This window comes from Anabrus simplex, chromosome 2 (genome assembly GCF_040414725.1).
Source record: "Anabrus simplex isolate iqAnaSimp1 chromosome 2, ASM4041472v1, whole genome shotgun sequence".
NCBI lineage: Eukaryota > Metazoa > Arthropoda > Insecta > Orthoptera > Tettigoniidae > Anabrus > Anabrus simplex.
The window spans coordinates 139,149,307-139,175,726 of record NC_090266.1 but is presented as its reverse complement, the minus strand read 5'-3'; the positions used below and the strand labels follow the sequence as shown (position 1 = coordinate 139,175,726).

The 26,420-nt window shown below is 37.3% G+C and overlaps 1 protein-coding gene across 1 annotated transcript in view; it reads right to left on the bottom strand.

Moving 5' to 3' along the window:
* Positions 1–26,420, bottom strand: part of LOC136863940 (ribosomal protein S6 kinase delta-1) — a 336,430-nt gene that overhangs the window by 51,089 nt on the left and 258,921 nt on the right. The window contains exons 10-12 of the mRNA XM_067140388.2: positions 23,772–24,747; positions 19,688–19,890; positions 5,589–5,799 (exon numbers count right to left, since the gene is read on the bottom strand). Of these exons, the coding sequence (XP_066996489.2) occupies positions 5,589–5,799; positions 19,688–19,890; positions 23,772–24,747 (1,390 nt within the window). The remainder of the gene's footprint in view (positions 1–5,588; positions 5,800–19,687; positions 19,891–23,771; positions 24,748–26,420) is intronic.

The window sequence follows — 26,420 nt, the reverse complement described above, 5'->3', positions numbered from 1 at the left end:
TCAAACCCACTATCTCCTGAATACAAGCTCACAGCTGCGCACCCCTAATCACACAGCCAACTCACTCGGTGACCAAGGCATCATTTCTGTTTTTTTTTAAAGGTACAGGAAACTTCAGGTGCAGTTTCCGTAGAAATCTCAAAAAATATATCATCAAAAGAAATAAGACAGAATATCATTCGCTGAATTGCTATCGTACGGAATGCTATTTCTTCTTCAGTCATCAGGAACGTTTTTGTAAAATGAGGAATTAGCCCTAGAAATGCACAAGATGTGAGTGTAACAAATAATGATGATGATGATGAATGGAAGCAACTGAAAGAGGGCCAATGACCTAGCTGTTAGGCTCCTTTAAACAACAAACATTATTATTAACAACAGCAACTGAAAGGGATTTTTAGTGTAATTCATAACTGCGTTACATACTCTGTTACCAAGTTAAACAGCTGCCTGCTACTGATAGAGCTGGCCTCAGAGTGCACGAGAGTTTAGATACGAGATCAAGATTTGAACGGTGCTAAACTGAATGATTCCTAACATTGCTAGCGAACATGTTTCTATATATATACTGGATTATCTAAGTTTTCCCCGCGAGTAAATTTTTATTATTTTATGAAAATAACACAACTACTGTAAATGCGCTTGAAATGGGAATTGCAGAAATCTTCAAGGTGTTCTGATTTTGATCTCATATACACGGTTACAAATTTTTCCTCAATTATTACCACTCTTGACCATATTTTCAGACTCGTGACACATGTAAACAGCAGTGGCATATGGAAACAAACTTAATCTCTTTATTGCATTTATTTGTTATTGATCGTACTGTGAAAACGGGATTATTTATACTGCATCATGCAACTGTTTCATTTTTCTTTTTTTTTACTCCTGTTGTTTGTTATTGGGTTAGCATAATTTTGTTACATTATTACGCGATCAGTCCACCTCTGTGGTGCAGTGGTTAGATGCCACCCCTGGAGGCCCAGGTTCGATTCCCGGATGTGCCAGGAAATTTTAAAAGTGGTACGAGGATTGGAACGAGGTCCACTCAGCCTCGGGAGGTCAACTGAGTAGAGAGGGTTCAATTCCCACCTCAACCATCCTCGAAGTGGTTTTCCAACGTTTCCCACCTCTTCTCCAGGCAAATACTGGTATGGTACCTAACTTAAGGCCATGGCCACATTCTTCCCTCTCCCTTGCCTATTCCCTTCCAATCTTCCAAACCCCCACAAGGCTCCTGTTCGGTATAGCAGGTGAGGCTGCCTGGGCGAGGTACTGGTCCTCCATCCCGGTTGTATTCCCGACTAAATGTCTCGCACTCCAGGACACTGCTCTTGAGGCAGTAAAGGTGGGCTCCCTCGCCGAGTCCGAGGAAAAAACCAACCCTGGACAGTAAGCTGATTACCGGTAAATAATAATAATAAGACAAACAACAATAAGCGATAAACGAGAGAATATTGGAGATTCAGGATTGATGGCTAATTCAAAATCACATAATTCAAAGTTCAGTTTTTGAGTCCCTAACACTTCAAATTATCAAGGTTTTATTGTATGTGTTTCTTTTCATATTCCCAAATTTCTATATCAACACCCGATCAGGAATGTGAAACACCACAATGGCATCACAAGTCTAAACTTCTCAACACCATCACCGTCTATACCCTACAATTCCTCTAGTCCATGCTTACTGCCTCTCAGTGCACCTGCCAGATGGAGTTAACCAATAAAAGCTTTTATTTCTACCTTGTCTGTTAACTTTGCATCCCTTTCTCTGCTAAAAGTGATTGAACATCTCTCCTATGTACTGACTTTTGTACCGAACTACATCATCCACCCAGACATGCCAACTTTCAAAAGTGAAAAATCAGGAGAAATTTCACAGCGAATCGCGATGTACTGCGACACATCACTGATGGCAGAACATGTACAAATTCATTTATAATTCAATACATCAACAATTCTATTTGACTTAGCCCTCTTCAGAAACTAAATTTTTGCTCCAAGCACTTGTCTTGCAAAGTTAAAAAGTTTGTTCAGACAGCAAGGATCTGAACTATGTTTTTGTCTTTGTGACTCTGCTAAAAATTCTTTCACATTCTGCATTGCTATGTAGAATTGATAAAATAGCAAGCATCACCTTAGAGAGTCTGTCAGCAAAAATTTAGTTCCGAGTTTCTCCATCCAAACGTAGCTCTTCAGTCAAGTATGCCGCACATCAAGTTATTGAGGTTTGGAGGAACTACTGAATAATGTGATGGCAAGGTTTGTGAAACCAGACGTTATTTAAATATCCTCCTCTCTCCTTGATGTAGATTATCATACTCCAGCAAATCAAAGGGATGATTGTGATCTGATGATAGGGAACTCTGTGTTTGTTTTAGTGAACACCTTGAAGTCCAAGGAAAAGTGCATATTCTTTAAGTCTGTTAGAAAGTGTTTCTCTTCATCGTGTGACTACATGGTACACAAATTTCCATTCAAATATGAAGTTTTAATTAATGCAGAAGTTGCAAATATTTCTGATATAAGTAAGGCATCATTTTCTAGCCTTCGATTTTTCATTAACAAGTGTCCGAACATTTTGACTAGTGACACGGAACATTTGCATAAAGAAACTGATATTCTGCACTCCCAGTTCTGTAACTTTCAGCTCGAAGAAACAGACCTGGCAAAAGGAAGAATTGATGTTCAATAGGCATTGGTAGGTCAGATGAAATCAGCTGATGGTGTACTTAAATATGACAATGAAATTTAGAGGATACATTTATATTAGAGTGTAGGTGCTCACTAAGGGAGGATTTTTTGATATTCTAGTGCTAAGGGGTGAAAAGGGGGGTGAATTCTTAAAATGAGGATATCTGCATCTCAAAAACTTAAAAGTTTACATACGTAAAAATTGGTATTTGGAATCTCTTTTAAAAATAAAGAAACATGTATTTTTTGTTTTAGGAAAATCCCATTAAGAGGGGTGAAAAATGGGGGAAAAGGGGTTGAACACCTTTTATGAGGAGACTTATATCTCAAAAACTGAAGATGTTACGGACATGAAATTTGATATTTGTAATCCCCTTTGAAAATAAAGAAAATGTATTTTTGTGTTTTTGGATAATCCGATGAATAGGGGGTGAACAGGAGTGACAAATGGGATGAATTTTTAAAAAGACAATATCTGCAAATTATCTCAGACAAGAAACATATTACAGATTTGAAAACTGGTATTTGGAATTTCCTGTAAATGTAAAGAAACATAAATATTTTTTTCAGAATATCCACTTAAGGGGAACTGAAAAAGAGGGAGAATTTTTAAAATTAGCATATATACAGTATATCTCAAAAACTTAAGATGTGCAGGCGTGAAAATTGGTATTTGGGATTTCCTTTAAAAATAAGGAAACACGTATTCTTTTGTTTTCGGAAAAACCGTCAACGAGGGGGAGGTGAAAGAATTGAAAAATTAGTTGAATTATTTGTATGAATATATATACAAAAAAATCTAAAGATGTTACAAGCGGGAAAAATGGTATTTGGAATCTTGTTTAAAAATAAAGATACTTGCATTTTGGGGGGGATCAACTTGGTAGGGTGTGGGGGGGTATGAAAACGTAGATGAATTCCTTTTACGAGTATACATATATCTAAAAAAACCAAAGATGTTACAGTCATGATATTCGTATCTGGCCGCTCTTTTAAAGAAACGGGTACTGTTCATTTTTCGAATATTCACCTAAGTGGGGAGTGTGAAAGGAAGCGAAAAAAGTTGAATTCTTTTTTTGGAGAAACTTACATCTCAAAACTGAAGGTTACAGACGTGGAAATTGGTATTTGGAATCTCCTTTAAAAATAAAGAAACACGCACTTTTGGGGAAGGGGGAATCAGCTTAATGGGTAAGAGGGGGGGAGGCATGAAATAGGAGCTGAATGACGTTTATGATGATACTTATATTTCAAGAAATGAAGATGTTACAGATGTTAAAATTGGTATTTGGAATCTCCTTTAAAAATAAAGAAACATGCATTTGTTGTTTTTGGAAAATTGACAAAAGGGGTGTGGGGTTGAAAATGAGTAAATAAGGAGTTGAAATATGTTTATGAGGATACTTTACCTTAAAAACTGAAGCTATTACAGACGTGTAAGTTTGTATTTTGAAGTCCACTTAAGGTGGGAGCAGGTTGAGAAGAAGAAGAAGAAGTTGAATTATTTTTATGAATATACATTTATCTCAAAAACTGAAGGTGTTACAGAGGTACAGACATGCAAAATGGTATTTGGAATCTCCTTCAAAAATAATGAAACACGTATCTTATTGTTTTCGGAAAATCCTGTTAAAGGGCTGAAAGGAATTGGAAAAGCGGGTGAATTTTTGAAATGAGTACCGGTATATCTACATTACATGACAAAAACTTAACATGTTAGGGACAAGAAACTTGGTATTTGGAAAGTCCTTTAAAAACACAGGAACATGTACCTTTTGTTTTCGAAAAAGGCACTTAACTGTAGGGGGTGGGGGGGAAGAAGGAAAAATAGTTGAATTATTTTTATGAGAATACTTATAACTTAAAAAATGAAGATGTTACAGATGTGAAAATTTGTATTTGGAATCTCCTTTAAAAATAAAGAAACCTGTATTTTTGTTTTTGGAATATACACTTAGATGGGGGTGGGGGAAGGACTGATCAAGGAGTTGAATTCTTTTTATGTATATCTCAAAAACTGAAGATGTTACAGATGTGGGAATAAGTATTTGGAATCTCCTTTAAAAATTTAAAAAAACATGTATTTATTTTTTCAACTTGAGACTGTTTCTCACATGAACAGTTCTATGTCGCATGTGCGTGTCTTAGCCCCGAAAAGTAATACCACAAATATAGTTTACAAAGAATTTCTGGGGTAAATGAAACTCAATTTTCGGGTGAGTTTTTATACTTTAGTAATTTTCATTTAATGTCCGAGGAACGATTACTTTGATCAAATTACGAAATCCACGCGAGCGAAGTCGCGGGTAATTGCTAGTTGGATATACATGGTTTTCATTCTTAGGTGTTGATATATGACATTTTTCTGAACTATGGAAGATGCCTCCCTTAAAGGGGGTAGATCAGCAAAAGACAGAGTATCAGGCTTTTGTGAACAAAAGGACTGTAACTAAAGACTAAATGTGGTTCAGAAAGCCAGTTCAGAGATACTACTCCTTTGAAAGCAGTGAGTGTTGGTTGCAGAATGTTTGCAGCAATGTGTCAAAAAATGATTACACTATCCTGTGCAAAATGTCCCTCTCCAACAATAACCTCATTACATACAGAAGAACAAACTGCAAAGGGAAGGGTCTAACATTAATGGCAATTTTTGTATTTGAGAGTTAAATTATGGTATACTATCTCCTGTAAAGTTAATGGATTACCTCTTTAAATCTAAATTTTGTGAATAGATAATTTTGAAAATATAACTTCTTTTTTAATCATTCACAGAAATAGCAGCACATTTAGTAAAAAATAGAAGAAATCTGAAAGTCTCAATTTATTGCCAATAGTGGATTTACAGCAGAGGTAGGCCTTCATCCATCATTCATAACTTAAAGAAAAATACAAACCATTCCAGCAGCCAATTCGAACAGTAATGCTCCAAAACTCCACCAATCAGCAGCTGGAGTCAAATCAAAGATGGTCGATACCTCAGGAGCAGCATACAACAATTTTATAGCCTCTGTGTTTGCCACGGAGTCTACTCCAACCCAACGGCATGTGTACGTGAGCAAAATATGACCATTATCCCCTAACAGAATATTTGCTGGCCTCAGATCTCTGAAAATAAAAAATCAAGCAATAAAAACATAGAAAACATTTCAGATTAAGGTAGCATCTAGTAAAGAATTCGTAATTATAACACATTTTAATGTATGCATGGTAGAATAAATGAGGTATGGTATGGATCTTACAAGGGAACTATCAAACATCCCATGCCAAAAAATTTCAGTTGCAGAAGCAATGTACCATGAGAAGGCTGTATTCAAACAAATTAGCTGCTGTTTTAAACTGCAAAGCCCTGAAATTTAGCAACAAACAGCCCATTTAATTTACAGGCAAATAACACTTCAATCCACTGGCTAAACTGGATGCCCGTGATTGATTACCTCAAGGTCATGATGGGTTGGACAGAGAGGAGCTAAGAGATCAACCATGCCACACTCACCCTGAGGAAGCATGCAGAGTACAGCCACATGTGAGCAAGTTGTGGTGAAATAAAGATTAGCTGTTTGTAAACATTAGATTCACTGTTAGCAAAATAGTTATAATATGGATTGTGAGGGTAGTTTAGAAATAGACACCCGTAATGTGTTCCTTTAACTGTGAGAGAGAGATCTGAAATCCTGTTAATATTGTTGATTTCATGTTGAGTTATTTCCATGCAAAAATTTCCCTTCTACAAAAAATATAAACAGAAAAGAGAAGAAAATGTGCAAATACATCATAGAACTGACTGAAAATAATTATAAAGGAGACCAAATTGAGGAGGAACTCTCAAGGTACATGAGGAAAACAACGAAAGTAAATCCAATTGATACCGACCATGAATGCAATTCTGCATCCACACATGGTGATGTGAGTTCTATTGTGAGTTCCAATCAAGAGTTGGAAACTCTAGAATCCAGTGATACAAATCAGTTGCCGTGCAACTGCATGTCCCGTAAAATATATTAATGTGATTGTCAGTAATCAGTACAAAAAGAATGTTGAATGCTGAACAAAGGTGGCAAGAAGCAACGATCATTACCACATATCCAAAGAAACTTTCATATGGTGTCATGAGAGCTGTTATTTCTAGAAGAAACAAGTTTGTATTATGCCACTCAATCATCTAGAACATAAAAAATTAATGTATGCAAGATCGTAATCTCGCTTTGAGGAAGCAAGCAGAGCAAAACGACATGTGAGTAATGAAGATCTACCACAGTGGGTCTTGGTAATTTCATTAGAACTCGATACCATGCCACACTCAATCTGAGGAAGCAAGCAGAGTACAGCCACATGTGAGCAAGTTGTGTTGACATAAGGATTAGCTGTTTGTAAACATTAGATTCACTGTTAGCAAAATAGTTATAAAATGGATTGTGAGGGTAGTTTAGAAATAGATACCCGCAATGTGTTCCTGTCCATCACATGCTTGGATCAGTTGATTCAAGAAAATGTGTCAGGAATTGTTGCGGGAGTAAGGAGAGACTGAAGGAACTCAATACAAAATTGAATTTAGTGGGGGGAAAAAATCAGCTAAGGATAACATGATAGCAAACATAATTGGGAGCCCCATGAATTTTAGGGAGCAATGGAAGGACAGCTTTAGATACTTTAAAGTAGAAACAGGTTCCAGGAAGGACATTCCTGGGATCATTACTCAACAAGGGGAGTGTATATGCGAGTACTTACAGAAGGCAGAAGTATTCAGTGAGCAATATGTAAAGGTAGTTGAATATAATCTCCTGATAGAGGAGGCAACTAATAATGACAAAATACTGAAATTTACCTATGATAATAAATAAAAATAAATAAAAACATTTATAAAGAGATACAAGAGTTGAAAGCTAGAAAGGCAGCTGGGGTTGATAAGATTTCTGGTGGATAAATTAATGGCTATGGGTTGGAATATAGTGCCATATCTGAAATACTTATTTGATTACTGTTTGCATGAAGGAGTTATACCAAATGAATGGAGAGGTGCAATAGCAACCCCAGTGTACAAGGGAAAGGGTGACAAACATAAAGCAGGAAACTACAGGCCAGTCAGCCTGAGATGTGTAGTTTGGGAAAGCATTCTTTCTGATTACACTAGCCAACATGATTTTGCGGTAAAATAGAAAATATGTAATTCTTATGGAAATCGCTGCCCTGATTCCGAAAATGATGCTATTTTTTTCCTATCACGTGTAGTTTTGACGTAATTCAGTGTTTTAGTATCTGCATGAATTCGTAAGATATAATGTTGAGAGATGTTCTCGCGTAACGTTTTTTAGAATACAATTATGTGATTCGATTTGTTACTGTTTGCATTGCAATCTGACGAAGAAACAGATTTCGAGCCACATCAATATGACACACCTTCAAACAAATTCACGCAATCTGAATTGAATGATCAGATAAGGGACTTAGAGCTAACCAAAGAAAAATGTGAATTACTTGGTTCAAGATTGTGCGAAAATAATATGTTGGCATACGGTGTTACATTTTCCTGGTACCAAAATTGTGACAAAGAATTCCGAAAGTATTACACTCAAGAAGATGAACTTGTATTTTGTACGGATATTTCAAATTTTCTACATCAATTGGGAGAGAAAGAGTATGATCCTAGTAACTGGCGGTGTTTTCTTTTTCTTTTTTTTTTATTGACTCTTCCAAAAGAAGTTTAAAGGCTATTTTGCTTTATAATACAAATGTTCTGGCATCCGTACCCCTTGCACACTCCACAAAAATGTCTGAAACATACAAGACCTTAAAGTTGGTGCTTGAAAAGATTAAATATCATGAGCATGGGTGGCAAATTTGCGGTGATTTGAAGATCATTGGATTGTTGCTGGGACAACAAAAAGGCTATACAAAATTTTCCTGTTTCCTATGCGAATGGATTAGCAGGACACAGGATAAACATTGGGATACGGTGAACTGGCCAGAAAGGAAACAACTACAACTAGGATCCAAAAATGTCTTGAATGTAAGTCTTATTGACCGCGAAAAAATTCTACTTCCACCTTTGCACATCAAATTAGCATTGATGAAAGAGTATGTCAAGGCATTAGATAAAAGTAGCCTATGCTTCCAATATTTATCCTCTAAATTTCCCTCATTATCAGATGCAAAAATTAAAGAAGGCATATTTGATGGACCACAGATTCGTAAACTGGCGAAAGATAAAAATTTCACAGATACAATGACCAAAATTGAGAAAGAGGCATGGAACGCATTCAAAGATGTAGTGACTAAATTCCTTGGCAACATTAAGGACCCTCAATACATTGTAAGGAAAATGTTGGTAAAGTTTAAGGAACTCGGTTGTAATGTGAGCCTTAAGCTTCATTTCTTAGCTTCGCATCTGGATTATTTCCCTCCAATACTGCCCCTATAGATAAAACGTAGTAGAAATGGGCAACAACATAATATGTGTCATGTAAAATAATATCAATTGAGGAATTGGCTAATACAACTCCTGTTAATCCACCGACAGTGAAGAGGAAAACAAATCCTAATACTCAAAGTAAAGCTGGACTATAAGTTAATTGAGTTACGTGAAGTGTAGCTAATCAACTAAAAATTTTAATTCCTGTAGGAACAGCAATGATTATAGTGGCGGATGTAAAGTAGGCTCGTGTATCTACGTCTATTCCTACAGTGAACATATGGTGTGCTCATACAACAAATCCGAGAAGACCAATTGCTATTATTGCATAAATTATTCCTAAAGTACCGAAAGCTTCCTTTTTCCCTCTTTCTTGGCTAATAATGTGAGAGACCATACCAAAAGCTGTCAGCGAAGAACAAGGTGAAAGGTTTCATCAGGGCCTCAGAGATGCAGAACGACGCTATCAGGGACGTTGGGATGTGAATATGATAGCCGATTACTGTTGGTCGATTGCATGAGACTACCCTTCTAGAGATCATTCAAGAACTTCAAAAACCCGGAAATTCAACGGAAAACGACAGAGATGTGAATCTAACCTGCACATAATGTAAGTAACAAAACTACGTATGTTTAACCATGTAATTTTTATTCAAGGTACGGTTATATTAATTTAAAAGCAACTGTACAGCCGAAACTAAATAGGCGCTTTATGCTTCAGTTTCACGAATTTCAGTATACATTAAAAATATAATACAAACCATCTACTTGCTTACAAAGCAGCATTTATGTGTATTTAATGCATGCAAAATATGATTATGTTTTGCAAGCTGAAATTTACATTAATATATCAAATTGAATCAATACAAAGTATCAAGTAAGAACAAAATAACATTTTGTAAAACTGCCACTAAACCAGACGTGATACGCCAAAACTAATTTTTTTTCTCAAATTCTGCGTTAAGAAATACATAAAACCCACCTATTTTTGTTTTTACCACACAAAAAAGAGATTTTTTTGCAGGCTAGTGTTATATTAGACACGTTTGCAAAATTACGAACTGGTTTGATAGAAGGCAGTTCGGGTTTAGGAAAGGTTACTCCACTGAAGCTCAAATTGTAGGATTCCAGCAAGATACAGCAGATATTTCAGATTCAGAAGGACAAATGGACTGTATTGCGAATGACCTATCCAAGGCTTCTGATAGGTAGATCATGGGAGATTACTGACAAGAAAGAGGGCAATTGGACTAGACAGAGTGGTTGAATGGGTGGCTACATTTCTAGAAAAAGCAACTCAGAGAATTAGAGTAGGTGGAGCATTATCTGATCCTGTAATGATTAAGAGAGGGGGTGGGGGGTCTCGCAGGGCAGTATTATTAGACTTTTATGTTTTCTTATATATATATAAATGATATGAGTAAAGATCTGGAATCACAGATAAGGATATTTACAGATGATGATGTACTGTATAGAGCAGTAAATGAGTTGCAGAATTGTAAGCGACTACAGGGGAACTTAAACAATGTAGTGAGATGGACAGTAGACATTGGTATGATTGCAAATGCGATGAAAAGTCAGGTTGTAAATTTCACCAAGACGAAAAGTCCTCTCAGTTTTAACTATTGTGTTGATGGGGTGATAGTGTCTCAAGTAGGAAAGTTTACAATATGAAGATAAAGTTGGAATTCAAGAGGACAAATTGGGGAAAATATTCGTTTATAGGAAGGGGAGTTAGGGATTGAAATAACTTACCAAGGGAGATGTTCAATAAATTTCCAGTTTCTTTGCAATCATTTAAGAAAAGGCTAGGAAAACAACAGATAGGGAATCTGCCACCTGGGCGACTGGCCTAGCAGATCAGGATTGATTGATTGATTGGATTGATTGATTGATTGGACTGCAATAATTCTGATGTGATTAAATCTGTTATGAACAGCGTGGATAGGGAAGTTGCTGCTTCCATAGCCATGTCACAAGATCTAAAGGCTGAACCTCAGCTGAAGGGCAGTTTTGCATACATTAACAGTCATTTTTCTCCTTAAACTATCCTCAAAAACGTAATGAAACCATTCAATAATCTTTTTTTTTTTTTCAAGTTGTTTTATGTCGCACCGACACAGATAGGTCTTATGGCAACGATGGGGCAGGAAAGGGCTAGGAGTGCGAAAGAAGCAGCCGTAGCCTTAATTAAGGTACAGCCCCAGCATTCGTCTGGTATAAAAATGGAAACCATCTTCAGGGGTGCCAACAGTAGGGTATAAAGATAAAAATAATTGAAATATGTCAGGAGGGTTGGGTGGGGCAGTGAAATGGGAAGGGAAGATGGATCTACTTATGTTCTAACCTAATTTAAAACAATTCCCTATTCACTTAAATAGATGTTAAGGACTAAAAGGATGCCATATCACCATGTGGTATTAAAGGCCTGTTCTAAATTGAAGAAAACCACCACCAAATATTGCTTTTGGAGAAACATATCCTGAATAGAGGCCTCCAGGTCAGCGAGGGAGCGGGCAGCTATAAAACCACACTGGTACTCGGAAAAAAGACCTCTGTTTTACAAACCCCACGCAAGTCGGCGATTCACCATCCTCTCAAATAATTTACTCAGACAGACAGTGAGACAAATAGATCTGTAACTCCTGCATACTTAGGATGGAATGCTTTGGTTCCCTTTATTCAAATGCATAAATCCAGCTCTCCTATTAACTGTTCCAACTCACTTCCAATGTGGCAACGTATTTCAGAACTCCATAATGGGTGATGGGTGTTAAAATTATCCCATAAAAGAAAAGGAGGAGGGAGCTGATGTATAAGGTCAACTGCATCATTGATATTAAGGAACTGGCATGGTGGGAAATAAACAATGCACACTGTAGTTATGACGGGCAACAGAATACACACAGCTACTGCCTCCAGTCGGTTTCTTAATGGAACCATTTTACTGCAGATGTCAGAACAAGTGAAAATACCATGCCACCCAGCATTTGCCTGGTGTGAAAATGGGAAACCACAGAAAACCATCTTCAGGACCGCCGACAGTGGGGTTCGAACCCACTATCTCCAGGATGCAAGCTCACAGCTGCGCGCCCCTAACCGTACGGCCAACTCGCCCGGTCATTCATGGAATTAAAATTACGGCATGCTTCCTAGTAGCAAAGATCATCCAGTGTCTTGATCTCATGAATCTTCTTCTCACTGAGATATACTGGACAGTTCCTATCTCAAGGAGATTGAAGACCAGGGCAGTTAGTGCACCAATATGTTTTTCCCTATCAGTGGAAAGCCCATTATTGCCACATAACAGAAATGAGAAAAATCATGAAGAGGTTTTCCAGAGAAACAGCATCTTAAAATGATAATGTTCCATCAGCTTTCATTCCTGCGGTTCTGGAATATGATAAAACGTTCCCATTTTTGAAAACATATAAACAAACTGACCTCCCGGGTTCGTAGTACCTGTTAAATACTGCCTGGAAGCAAAGGGGAGAAAAGAGGCAGAACAGTATGACAAAGTGATTATACTCAGCAGTATCACATTATTATGATCACCTCCTAGTAACCAGGGTAACCAGCTAGATATGTTAGCAGTGACTCTGTCAGGTTCTGAGAGGTCTCCCCGGGTATCTGGAGCAATGCTGTCTGCAGTGCATCCCACAACTGTTGATGGGTGCAAGGCAGAAAAGACAAATGGCAAACGTGACGATCAAGGTGGTCCCACAGAGTACAACTAGATTTAGATCAGTGCTGTCTGGGGGCCAGGGAAGAAATCTGAAGTCATGATCGTGCTCCTCCAGCCACATGTGGACACTTCTAGCCTGTGGCAAGGCGCATTATACCATGCTGGAACATCCCATCCTCCCTAGGTAGGACAATTATTATGTATGGGTGGACGTGCTCACCGAGAAAGTATTCATAACCAAACTGATCCAGAATGCCTTCAACACAGATGATGGGACCTAGAGAATACCATGAGAACATTCCCCCAGACCATTACCCTGACTTCTCCGCCTTGTGTTCATTCACCAGTGGGTCCAGGATGTTGGTTGTTCAATGTTCCTCACCAGACATACTGATGTCCATCCGTTCTTTGCAGCTGAAAACTTGACTTATCGGAGGAGCCTACCCATCACCAATCAGCAGCTGTCCAGGTGCTATACTGTCGAGCAAATTCTACTTTTAAATATTTAAGAATACACTGAAATATTCTATTTAAGGATCCATCTGTTCAATACGTGTTATTACTTTAAACTAGGACATTTCGTCCCCTAGGGGATATCATCAGCTAGAGTAATATACATATACACACCAGATATAAAAAATGAGATTTATATAAATGGTGGGACACAAGCTAAGAATCATGAGATAAAACGTAACATTTAAAACTTGATGATAAATTGTGAATGTTGAATTACAAGTTCCAAGTCCTCTTGTAGTTGAACTATGTTAGTTTTTCATTTAAAATAATCAATGTTGGTAAATCCATAAAATTCTTGATTCTAGACTTGAAATCTGTTGATTACATTAAGGTACTAAGTGTAATGTGATGTTTACATTAGTGGTGAGAATAACAATATTGCTGATTAAATTTCTTCTGTGTTTGACATGTTGAATGCCCATACAAATAGCTTCTTAAAATTATCGTTGGGAAACACTCCATAGGAATAATAATAAAATAATAAAATGATAATAAAATGGGCCATGGGTCCTTGATTCGAGAGTGTTTCTTCTGTTGTTGGGCCTGACGAAAAATGTGAACTCAGCAGTGTTGAACACTTCTCGATTAAGCTGTGAATATTCTCCGCTGAGAATCCATCCTAGCTGCATGTTCTGTAGGTATGGGTTTCTCTTCCGGATTTCAAGAGCTGTAACAAAAACTGTGTGCCAGTCAGTAAGTTGGCAGCCTGAGGGATGTGAAAGTCAGGATCAGCGAGAGTGATATCTTGTGATCAGGTCCTTGTAAATATGTGAGACCGCATTGGCCAGCAGGTATTTATCGCTGATCGCGTGGAATTTGAAATGTCGCAACTTTTAGGCCCCATGGTTAACGCCCTAATGAATGTTGGCACCCAAAATTGATGCCGACATCATTTTTACATGTACCTCAATGTGTTTTCCAAGTTTTATCGTGATCGGCGAATTAACCATTGCCAATGTTACCTTGTATGACAATTCTCGTCCGAATTCCTGCAACTGCCAAATCTACCCACAACATTCGCTCATTTACGTGCCTAACAGAAACTATGTTGCGTGCAATGGTATTCTTGATGAACAGCCCTACCCCACACTCTGCCCTTCCCTTTCTAACACTCGTCAAGTACACTTTATAATCTCCTATCTCTTCCTAGTTATCTCCCCTTACCCAAATATCACTTACTCCTAGCACATCCAGATGCTTCATCTTTGCTGACTCAGCCAGTTCTACTTTCTTTCTTCCATAAGCCCCATTAATACTGATAGCTCCCCATCGAATTCCATTTTGTTTGCCAATTTGTTTCCAAGGAGTCCCGCGCCTGTCAAATGGGAGTGGAACTCCATTATTCCCATAGGTCCGAGGCTTGCTTAAAATGTTCTGAGCTTGGTTAATTCATGAAGCAGGATGCTACCCTACTTACACAAAGTCCAAGTGAGGACCTCTCCTGTAACGGGTTATGGACCACCGGTGGATTGTATAGTCCTAGCCGCCCGAGCACAAGGAGGGCCATGACTCAGAATATGTCCGAGATGCCCCTCCCATTCCATAGCAACCAGTATCCCAACTCTCAGGACCACTTACTAGGTCACTCAGCCGTTACCCATGGTTCACGAACTAGGACGTGACTACAGTAACCCACACCATGAACCATCATCTATATATATAAAATAACTTGTCCTGACTGACTGACTGACTGACTGACTGATTCATCATCGCCTAGCCAAAACTACTGGACATAAAGAAATGAAATTTTGGGGATATATTCATATTAAGATGTAGGTGCTCGCTAAGAGAGGATTTTTTTATATTCCTTCGCTAAGGGGGTGAAAAGGGGGGTGAAATTTTAAAATGAGTGTGTCTATATCTCAAAACTTTAAAAGTTTACAGTTGTAAAAATTGGTATTTAGAATCTTCTTTAAAAATAAGGAAACACGTATTTTTTTTTTTGCTAGGGGCTTTACGTCGCACCGACACAGATAGGTCTTATGGCGACGATGGGATAGGAAAGGCCTAGGAGTTGGAAGGAAGCGGCCGTGGCCTTAATTAAGGTACAGCCCCAGCATTTGCCTGGTGTGAAAATGGGAAACCACAGAAAACCATCTTCAGGGCTGCCGATAGTGGGATTCGAACCTACTATCTCCCGGATGCAAGCTCACAGCCGCGCGCCTCTACACGCACGGCCAACTCGCCCGTTTTTTTTTTTTTTTTTTTTTTTTTTCTTTTTCAGAAAATCCCAATAGGAGGGGTGAAAAAGGGTGAAAATGGGGAAAAATGGGTTGAATGCCTTTAATCAGGATACCGGTACTTACATCTCAGAAACTGAAGATATTACAGACCTGAAAATTTGTACTTTTGATCTCTTTTAAAAATAAAGAAATACGTATTTTATTGTTTTTGGAAATTCCAATTAATGGGAGGGTGAAAAGGGGGTGAATTTTTAAAATGAGTGAATCTATATCTCCAAACTTTTAAAGTTTGCAGATGTAAAAATTGGTATTTAGAATCTTCATTAAAAATAAAGAAACACGTATTTTTTGTTTTCGGAAAATCGCAATAGGAGGAGTGAAAAGGGGTTGAATGCCTCAATGAGGCTACTTATATCTCAGAAACTGAAGATGTTACAGACCTGAAAATTGGTGTTTGGGATCTCCTTTAAAAATAAAGAAACACGTATTTTTTTGTTTCTGGAAAATCCAATTAATGGGGGGGGTGAAAAGGGGATAATATTTTAAAATAAGTGTATCTATATCTCAAAACTTTTAAAGGTTATAGATGTGAAAAGTGGTATTTTGAATCTCCTTCAAAAATAAACACACACGTATATTTTGTTTTCGGAAAATCCTAATACGAAGGGTGCAAAGGGTTGAAAAAGGGGTCGAATGCCTTTCATGAGTCTACTTATATTTCAGAACCTGAAGATATTACAGACCTGAAAAATTGGTATTTGGAATCTCCTTTAAAAATAAAGAAACACGTATTTTTTGTTTTTGAAAAATCCAATTAATGGGGGGGATGAAAAGGGGATGATTTTTTAAAATGAGTGTATCTATTTCTCAAAACTTTTTAAGTTTATAGATGTAAAAATTGGTATTTAGAATCTCCTTTAAAAATAAAGAAACACGTATTCTTTTGTTTTTGGAAAATCCCAATAGGAAGGGTGGAAAAGTGTGAATAATGGGTTGAATGATTTAATGAGGCTACTTATATTTCAGAACCTGAAGATATTACAGACCTGAAAATTGGGATCTACTTTAAAGGTAAAGAAACACGTATTTTTTTGTTTTTGGAAAATCCAAATATTGGGGGGTGAAAAGGGGGGTGAATTTTTAAAAATGAGTGTGTCTACATCTTAAAACTTTAAAATTTACGGATTTAAAAATTGGTAGTTAGAATTTCCTAAAAAAAGAAAAAAAAAAAGAACACGTATATTTTTGTTTCCTGTAAATCCCAATAGGAGGGGTGTAAAAGGGTGAAAAATGGGTTGAATGCCGTTAATGAGGATAAATATATCTCAGAAACGAAAGATATTACAGAACTGAAAATTTGTATGTGGGATCTCCTTTAAAAATAAAGAAACACGTATTTTTTAGTTTTTCGAAAATCCAATTAATGGCGTTTAAACAGGAGTGACAAATTGGGGTGAATTTTTTGAAAGACTATATCTACAGAATATCTTGGAAACGTAAAATGTTACAGACGTAAAAAGTGGGTCTTTGGAATCTCCTGTAAATGTAAAGAAACATAGGTGATTTGTTTTTGGGAACTCCACTTAAGGGGAACTCAAAAGGGGTGAAATTTTAAAATGAGAATTTTTACAGTATATCTAAAAAAAACTTAACATGTTACAGAAGTGAAATATGGTACTTTTTATCTCTATTAAACATAAAGAAACGTGTATTTTTAGTTTTCGGAAATACCACTTGGGTGGCGCTGGGTTAAAAGTGAGTGAAAATGGTGTTGAATTCTTTTAATTAGGCTACTGATATCTCAAAAATGAAGATGTTACAGACGTGAAATTTGATATTTGCAATCTGCTTTTAAAGTAAAGAAACACGTATTCTCGGAAAATCCAATGAAGGGGGGAGGGGTGAAAGAATTGAAAAATTAATTGACTTAATTGTATGAGAATACATACATCTAATAAAAACTAAAGTTGTTACAGACGTGAAAATTCGCATTTGGATCTCCTTTCGAAACAAAGAAAAACGTGTTTTGGGGAGGGGGGGGGGCGGGGAAACCATCTTGGAGAGCGGGAGTGTAAAAGAGTTGAATTCCTTTCATGAGGACACATAAATAAAAAACTGAAGAAGTTAGAGTCGTGATAATTGGTATTTAGAAGATCCTTTACTATTAAAGAAACAAGTATTTTTGCGGGAAAATTCACTTAGGAGGGGGGGGGGGAGTAGTGTGAAATGAAGTGAAAAAATTAAATTATTTTTATGGGGATACTTATATCTCAAAACTGAAGTTAATAGACGTGAACATTGGTGTTTGGAATCTCCCTTAAACATAAAGAAACAAGCCTTCTTTTAATTTTTTTTTGGGGGGGGGGTGGCGGTAAATAAACTTAACGGCAGTGGGGTGTAGAAGGAGGTGAGGCCAATTGATTTTACTGTTATTAATGTACTTATAAGGATCCTCCGTTGCTCAGGCGGCAGCGCGCCGGCCTCTCACAGCTGGGTTCCGTGGTTCAAATCCCGGTCACTCCATGTGACATTCGTGCTGGACAAAACGGAGGCGGGACAGGTTTTTCTCCGGATACTCCAGTTTTCCCTGTCATCAGCCATTCCAGCAACACATAATAATAATAATAATAATAATAATAATAATAATAATAATAATAATGTTCCGGACCGTCGTGAAATGTGCAGACCGCGGTGGAAACGGCACCTGGACGGGTAATGACTAAGAATGCAGTCCGGCCGCGGGTTCAGTGCCGCCAAGGCACCCAATATGACACCACGCCGGATCTCCTGAAGGATTTTATCCATATTAAAAATGATTATAGGAAAAGATGGCAAAGATTTACGGACCCAACTGACCGGGAGGAATACCTGAGCCTAGCCCGGGAAGTACGAAATAGATTGCTGGAAAGGAAGATTGAAAAATGGGAGGAAACGTGCCGTAAAATAATAGAAAACGAGTCAGATCACGAATTTTGTTGGATTCTCGCAGAAAACGAGTCAGATCGCGAATTTCGGCGGATTATATATCTAAAACAATAAGCATTCAATTATAAATTTCAGTATAATACCGTAGCGAAGCACGGGTATCTTGCTAGTATTATATATAATATCTGGTAAATATATTTCTATTAAATTACTTCATTCTATTCCTTTCTTTACAGTACTTACACAGTTTAACACTAACAACTTTTGTCATCATTACAGGGCTTCCACCTTGCTATAGTCTCATCAACACTTCCTAGTCCAGCCCATTTCCCTGGTTCGCTGGAAGTACCTCCCTATAATTGTTCTAAACCAACCCCAAAACTTATACATACCACGGCAGTTCAAGTGAAGGCATAGATCCCTATCGGCTATCCGCTCATTAGGATCTACAAAACTCACTCCCAGTTTCCCCACATACCCACTCCATAGTTTCATTTAAATCCCCAATCACTGTTCAATTCTACAGAATATCCCTCTGATAACAATCTCCACTCCTTTATACTTCCTTTCTAAGAATATTACAGTTCAGAAGGGTTTCCCCACCCCTTGACCTTTATAGGTTATTACCAAAATAATTTAATCATAACTGTGCAAACAAAAATCCTACTTGTGGAAAAGCAACTTATCTTTTATATATTTATACATTAGATTTGTCTTTACATGGTATGGCTTCTTACCACAAAGGTTTTGGTTGAAATTTCACTGCAGTGTGCAGAATAAATGCTCAATGAAAATTATTTTAGGAAAGTTGTTCTCTAAATATGAAATTACAGAGTTTAGTTCTACGCTAGAACTAGTCATTTGGGATACTATATTAGAGGTATCAAAAGACTGGATGAATAAGAAATGTTATTGCTTTTTTCATTCATTCTCAGTACTGTTTGAGATTGTTTTCCATCCATAACTGTGAGATTCTTCAGTCTGTCAAAACGAATTCAGGTCCTTAATCGAAACTAAGTTAAAACTGGAAAGAAATGGCTTCCACTATATCAGATAGTTTTCCATTCATAACAAAAGTTATAGTATTAAATATTCAAAACATCCTGGCTTGAAGTACTGTAGTATACATCAGAATACATCAGGACTTGAAATAATGAGAAATAGTCTTTGCAATACACTTTTTTAAAGCAATAAATGTCCAAAAAAACTTGAATTCATATACAACATAGACTTATTACAAGATGAAAGTTTTATATGCAAAGAATGAAATTATGTTACCTGCAAATGATGCCCCAACGGTGTAGGGCATCCACACACACAAGAATCTCAGCTGCCCACTGTCGAATGGTATTCTCAGGCAATCGTGGTTTGGGACGGTCACATATATCGTGTAAACGGTCAAGTACATTATGAAAATGAGACCCCTGGCGTCCTCTGTCTAAGCTGCCTGAAGTTCCTCTCGCTCGTCCGTCAAATAAATCCTACAGAGAGTGTACATAAACATCATTCAACAAATATGAACAGCTTATAGAAATCAACTGTGAAACAATGCATTGCAAGAATGTTCCTGTAAATAACATCTGAAAAATAATATGATGTTAATTGCTGAGAATTAAAATCTTCTCAAATTCTGAACAGGGTTAGCAAAGAAGCAGATGTCACTGTAGTAAGCAAGTATTTACTGCAGGGGTTTTTAATCTTCCTGGTCTCACGACTCCTTCAAAAATCTCATATAACCTATGGACCTTCCCACTAAAAATGAACAGAAGCACATAAACACAACTTTGCAGGCAATGAAAATATTTCATTTTATTGAAAACTGATTGCCTCATACAGTGTAAATAGGCCTATCATCTTTGACGTCTAATCAATTTCAACCTTTTGTTTTGATGGAAACAACTACTGAAAATTGTGACTTACAAAGGTCCCTGACCACAATTCTGCAAGGCTCTTCCAAGATAAATTCACTTTGTTACATTTTCTTTGTCCTCTGGTCTATGAGGTCATCTTTTGTATTCATTTTACGTTGCATCAACACAGACAGGTGAGGTTTTATGACTACGATGGGATAGGACAATGGGAAGGAAGCAACCATGGCTTTAATTAAGGTGTGCTAGTGTGAAAATGAGAAACCACGGAAAACAGAGCTGACAGAGGAGTTCAAACCCACTATCTCCCGAATGCAAGCTCACACTTATGTGACCCCACACCGCATAGTCAGCTAGCTTGGTACAAGTCCACGTACATAATTATTACCATTCATTGATAAATATCAAAATTTCTCAGACTCTATTCTGCTGCTCACATTAAAATTATAGTGAATAAAAAAACTAGATTTCTATTTGACTTTTGCAGACCCCGTGAAGCCCATCAAGAGGCGCCCAAAAGAACTTCTGGGTTAGTGTATAATTGTAGGCGTTTTCTGAAAACTATGGTTTTAGCACCAAAGGAAGACACCTAGCAAATTGCACTACACAACTAGTTTAGATATATAGCACACATTTACTATTACTCTGATTTCTCATCTAAACAATAGTAAATACCATACATATTTAGCTTCCATATACATACATATTTACTTGAAATAGACGTTCATCTTAATAGGTTTTGACGAGTATATATAGTACATGCTGAAGAGATGTTAAGTACAGAACAGACATGTCCCACTATCATATTTTATAACCACTATCTTGTAAAGTTAATATCATAAGAAATCACAGTTCAATTTTTATACATTATAAATGTCATTGTCCTTTTAACAATGTTTGTTTTAAGATTAAATTAATATGGCTGATGATGCCCAATAAGAAGGGCAAAACATGTCCCCATAATATTCAGATTTTCTATGTCTAATTAACCACATAACGTGGTACTGATTGTATTGAATAGGTTGGACAATAAATGTACTCCTTTTGTAAACTGTGATAAGTGGTATGTTGCAAGTGACAAGTGGATGAAGTGGATGAATAAGTTTGAGTGGTGTCTTTAAAAGTAGGAAACATCACAATAGAAAGATGGAATTCAAGAGGACAAATTGGGGCAAATATTAATTTATAGGACAAATACTGGTAGATGCCAAGATGCAAAATGAAAAGAGAAAGTAAAGTAAAGTGGAAGTGAAATTTAATTCAGGAGCATCCAAATAATTAATTAATTCAAAGAAGTGAAAATCCTTATATAAGTGATGTAGGACTCAGTACAAGAGTGACTCCATTGTTTCTGTCCCCCATGTGTGAAAAAAAGTGTCAAATTTCCCTATAGGAGAATCAAATTAACATGAATATATCTTATATGGTTCTCGGTCAAGGCCATCCATCATCAATGGCTGCTAATTTCAGACAACCACCAGCCATAACAGGAGGTTGTGGATTTACATATTAGTTCTACAGTGTGTACCGTAAGAGAAAGTACTACCATGGCTGACCTGATGCAGCGTAGACCTAGTTGGCTGTGGTACTATACTACATACCTTAAACTAGTGCCTTCTATTTCAACACACACTATTTATACAAATCTACAGCCTGTGCATTTTGTGATGGCACCTCCATCACGTCATCAGATGACCCCTAGCCTTAAAACATATTCATGTCAAAGGAAAAAACACTGGTTTGGCATCATCATGTAACTTTGAAAGTAACAGAATTCCAAGAAGCAAATAATTTAATTTCTGTTTCTGCAAATCATAATTAATTACAGTGGAACCTTGATATCTCGAATCAATCTCAGGAGCTAAATTTTATTTCGAGTTATCAAAATTTCGAGATACAGATAATATCCTTTCTGAGCATGTATAGCACATAATCAAATCATATGTATCTATGGGCTTATAATGAATACATTATTTTTGACAGTAGGTACTTAAAAATATACAAACAAACTCTATTTTATGTCATCACTTTAATTATAACCCTTATTATAATAACTTTTTAGAAGACAGGATACAATGCATAGAGTTGTGAAATAAGAAACATACCTCCATTAACACCTTTGAAAAAAAATCTGTTAGTCTCTTCTGTTTGTTACGGTTAAGTTTTCATCCCTTCACTTTGAAACTTCTCATCAATACATCACAACCGAGATTCGTAAATTAAGCTTGTCATCCATGACTTCAGGCATTGCTTTCGTGTGTGACCAGTAATGAATTCACACCCGAGAAACAGCAAGGCTTCGCCGATTTTCTGATCACTAGAGATTTTAGTTTTTATGGTTCCCATCATATTAGCTCCCAGCATCACTGTAACCCTTTCTTTATTTGTTAACTGCTCCTCACAAACCACAAATGTCATATTGCACAGTTAATGTTGCACAACATTTGAGTTACAGAGTATTTTTTTGCTTCAAGGGAGGAAATGTCTGCTTCGAGAAATTGAGAAATTTGTGTAATCGAATTTTGAGTAATAGAGAAATAAATACACGTGAAGAATAGGACAAATGGCCAGGAAATTTAAGTTGCTTCAAGATACTGAAAAATTCGAGTAATGGAGGTTTGAGATATCGAGGTTCGACTGTTTATCTTTTTGTACAATGATTTGGAGTGCTGCATAAGCTTTTAGCAATTTGCACACATTTTCATTAGTCTGTGCATTTCTGCAGCAATTTTTAATTTTTTAGCTTGAAACTGTTTGAACAGAATCAAAAAATTCTGCAAATTTTAGGCATAATGTGCAGCAAATGCAAGAAGGTGGAAACTCTATAATATTTTGGGGTGGCATTACAATCTTAATCAGGGCAACATCAAGGTTCCTAAATACCTTATTAGACCTATCACATACTCAACCCAATGAGAAATCACTTAGACAGACAGCAACAAGCATCATTCATGCTGACATATTTCTCTTCATCATTTTAATGTCACTTAATTTGAGTACCTAGTCTCTTTGGTCTCCAGAACTAAAACCAACTGAACATGCCTGGGATGAGGTAAAAAGCAATCCTTTCAGATGCCTTGACATAGACACATGCAATCTGCAAGACCAATGCAGAATTACCATTGAAGAGCAGAACAAATTGAACCAACAATGGTTTAGGGGTTAGTGCAAGATACACCAGGAAGGATACAAGCATGAGTTACTGGATATGAAAAGTACCAACATTCCTTGACATACAACTGAGAAACCAATGCCCCTGAATTTGAACAGTCATTAATTTCTCCAATGGCAAACAATAGGTATCGTGAGTACGTAACCTTTGCATGTCTCACGTCCATTCTTTAATTTCATGTCATGAAATGTTCAATGTACAGGTGCTGCAAAACATTTATTTAGTGGGTGGAAAGGAAGCTTAAGAATAAAAATAATATCCTATATAAGAAAATGGAGTGAATTCAAAAAAAAAAAAAAAAAAGGAGGTAAAGGAAACTTACATCAATACTAAACCTGCGCTCAACCGAAGGCCTTGTTGTAACAGAGCAACGTCGACTTCTTGACAGTCTTCTTTCTTGTGGTTTTATCATACTGGAACACGAGTCACCCTCAGATTTGCAACGAACAAATGACTTAGATGTGGATTCACATTTCAAGATATTTATTTCTTGGTTTGAATTACTAGATACTTCTGTCTTACTCTCCATCAAATTACAGGTGATATTTCTGTCACTACATTCAGTTAAACCCGTTTTTACATCACAAACATCATTTGCACTATGTCTCACTGAAGAATCACTTTTATCTTCAGCATCAGTTCTTAAAAGAGTTTCGCTAACAGATTGAATTAGCCTTTGAGCATTTTCTAACAAGTCTGCTGTGTCAACAGACTCCAAGTTTCTCCACGAGAAGGAATATTTACTGGAATGATGACTTAAATCAGGTATAGAGTCACTAACTGGCATGCTGCTTTCAACAGTCTTAGATACGTCAGTATCAATACCGTCGGGTAAAAACTCAGAGCCACCTTCCATTCTCTCTGGTGTCGAAAGAGAATCAGGTTTCGAGTCTGCAGTTAAGTATGTGGCTGCAGGATTCACAGATACAGATGAATTTTCATCTTCCGATAATTTGCTTGGAATGTCTAATGGCAGGTCTTTATCACTAGGAACACAAATATTTTCCTGACTAGAAACAAGTGATGAAAGATTACACTTTGCAGATGTGTAATCTCGGATAAGTTCAACATAACTAGGATCATTACTTGAACTGGAATCCGTTACAGCAGAGACTCCTGTATTCTCTGTCATTGGATTGTCACATTCTTTGGGTAAGGACAAACATGGCCCTGCCATGTTGGTGTCACCTTCAATTAGCTTCTTCCCAAGATATACATTTCCTCTTTCTGCTCTATGCACAGGAGTTGGAGGTAAAAATTGAAAATAGGAACTCACATGGTCCCACAGTCTTCCTCCACTGAAAAGAAGAAAAATAGCATACAATTACAATTTTGAATAAGAAAAAGCAATTATGCACAGGAGAGCCAAATATACACTTCCTTTACTACCAAATATAAGGAAATAATACAAGAGCACAGTTTTCAGCATCATACTCGGATATAGTACATCAAAAATGCATCAGCTAGTGAATACCTTGAGGAAAATTAAACTGTTTAATCACAGTAAAAAACATGATTATAAATGATGTCCCACTCCCTCTCAGACAATGACTTTCGCTTATAAAAATCAAACTAATGGTTACAATTTAATAAAATGTTGATAATTCGCAACTCGTCTTGTGGTCAGGTCAAAAATATTCTGTTACCATATGAGACAGTAGATGGTACCACCTGAGGCTGTCTGGCTGAGGTTTGGCGGCTAATGCTAAACCTGATGAATTAAGAGAGAACCAACGGCTACAGAAGGAAGAGTTTTCCCTTAGGTGGCTGCTGAAGCCTTTGTGCAGGTAATGCTGCTGCCTTGCAGCTGTGGCAGGAGACTGCTAGAGGGTAAGGGAGTTAACCCGAAAACCTTGATTAACTTATGTGTAGCAAGTCAGCAAGGGAGTTGAGTACATTTGCTTTTGATCCAAATAAGAGCCTTGGAACACAAAATACTCAACTAAGACACCAGCATGTGTAGACCTATGCCAGGTATGATGGCATACAACCTAATTATGATAGGCAGGGCCATGGAACTATGCAGCAACCTTGGAGAAGACGGATAACACAAGTTGGGAAAGTGTGAAGAACTGGTGAAAAGAAGAAAAATTGCAATCCTGGGGCTGAGTAAGTCCAAATGGAAAGGTAAAGGGATGAAGACTTTGAGGAAATAGTATATCCTGCACTGGCAGGGTAACAACAAAGAGATGAGGGATGGAGCTGGATTCATTGTGGCATTTTTTATTTATTTTTTCTAGTTGTTTTAATGTTTCACTAACACATCAAAGGTTTTTGGCAAAAGAAGGATGGGAAAGGGCTAGGATTGGAAAGGTAAGAGTTGCAGCCTTAATTAAGATACAGACCCAGAGTTTGCCCAGTGTGAAGATGGGGAACAACGTAGAACCATCTTCACGCCTGCCGACAGTGGGATTCAAACCCCCCATTTCCCAAATGCAAGCTCACAGCTATGCGACATAGAATGCTCGCTGAGCCAATGTGAAAGATGACCTGGAAAGTATCACAGACATTCAATACATCAATGAAAGAATGATAAAGGTAACTGTACACCTAGGGAAGGAAAAGATAATGCTGGTACAGGTATATGCACCATAGTGAAACGGTAACGCCCTACGAGCATTCACGTTTCATTCTTTTATTAAGAGGAGCTCGCTAATACCCGGCCGTAAGCTTGCGCCGAGCGCACAGGCATAGTGGGAACTGCGAGCAAGTTCGCGACGTTCTAGAACACCGGCCAAGGACAAGCGACGTCACGCAGAAGGTTCCTTCGTGTTCCATAGTATTGCTGCATGAACGAAATATAATATCAATATTTCAATAGCGTCACCTTGCAGGCAGGAATAATGAACGCTGCTAGCCGAAATTTCGTGTCAATCGGTGTGAAGATGGCCAAGATAAAAAAAATTTTTTGGGGCCCACATGTGTAGCCACGCCCACCGGCTTTCGGCAATATAAGCAAGTCGCCAGCCTG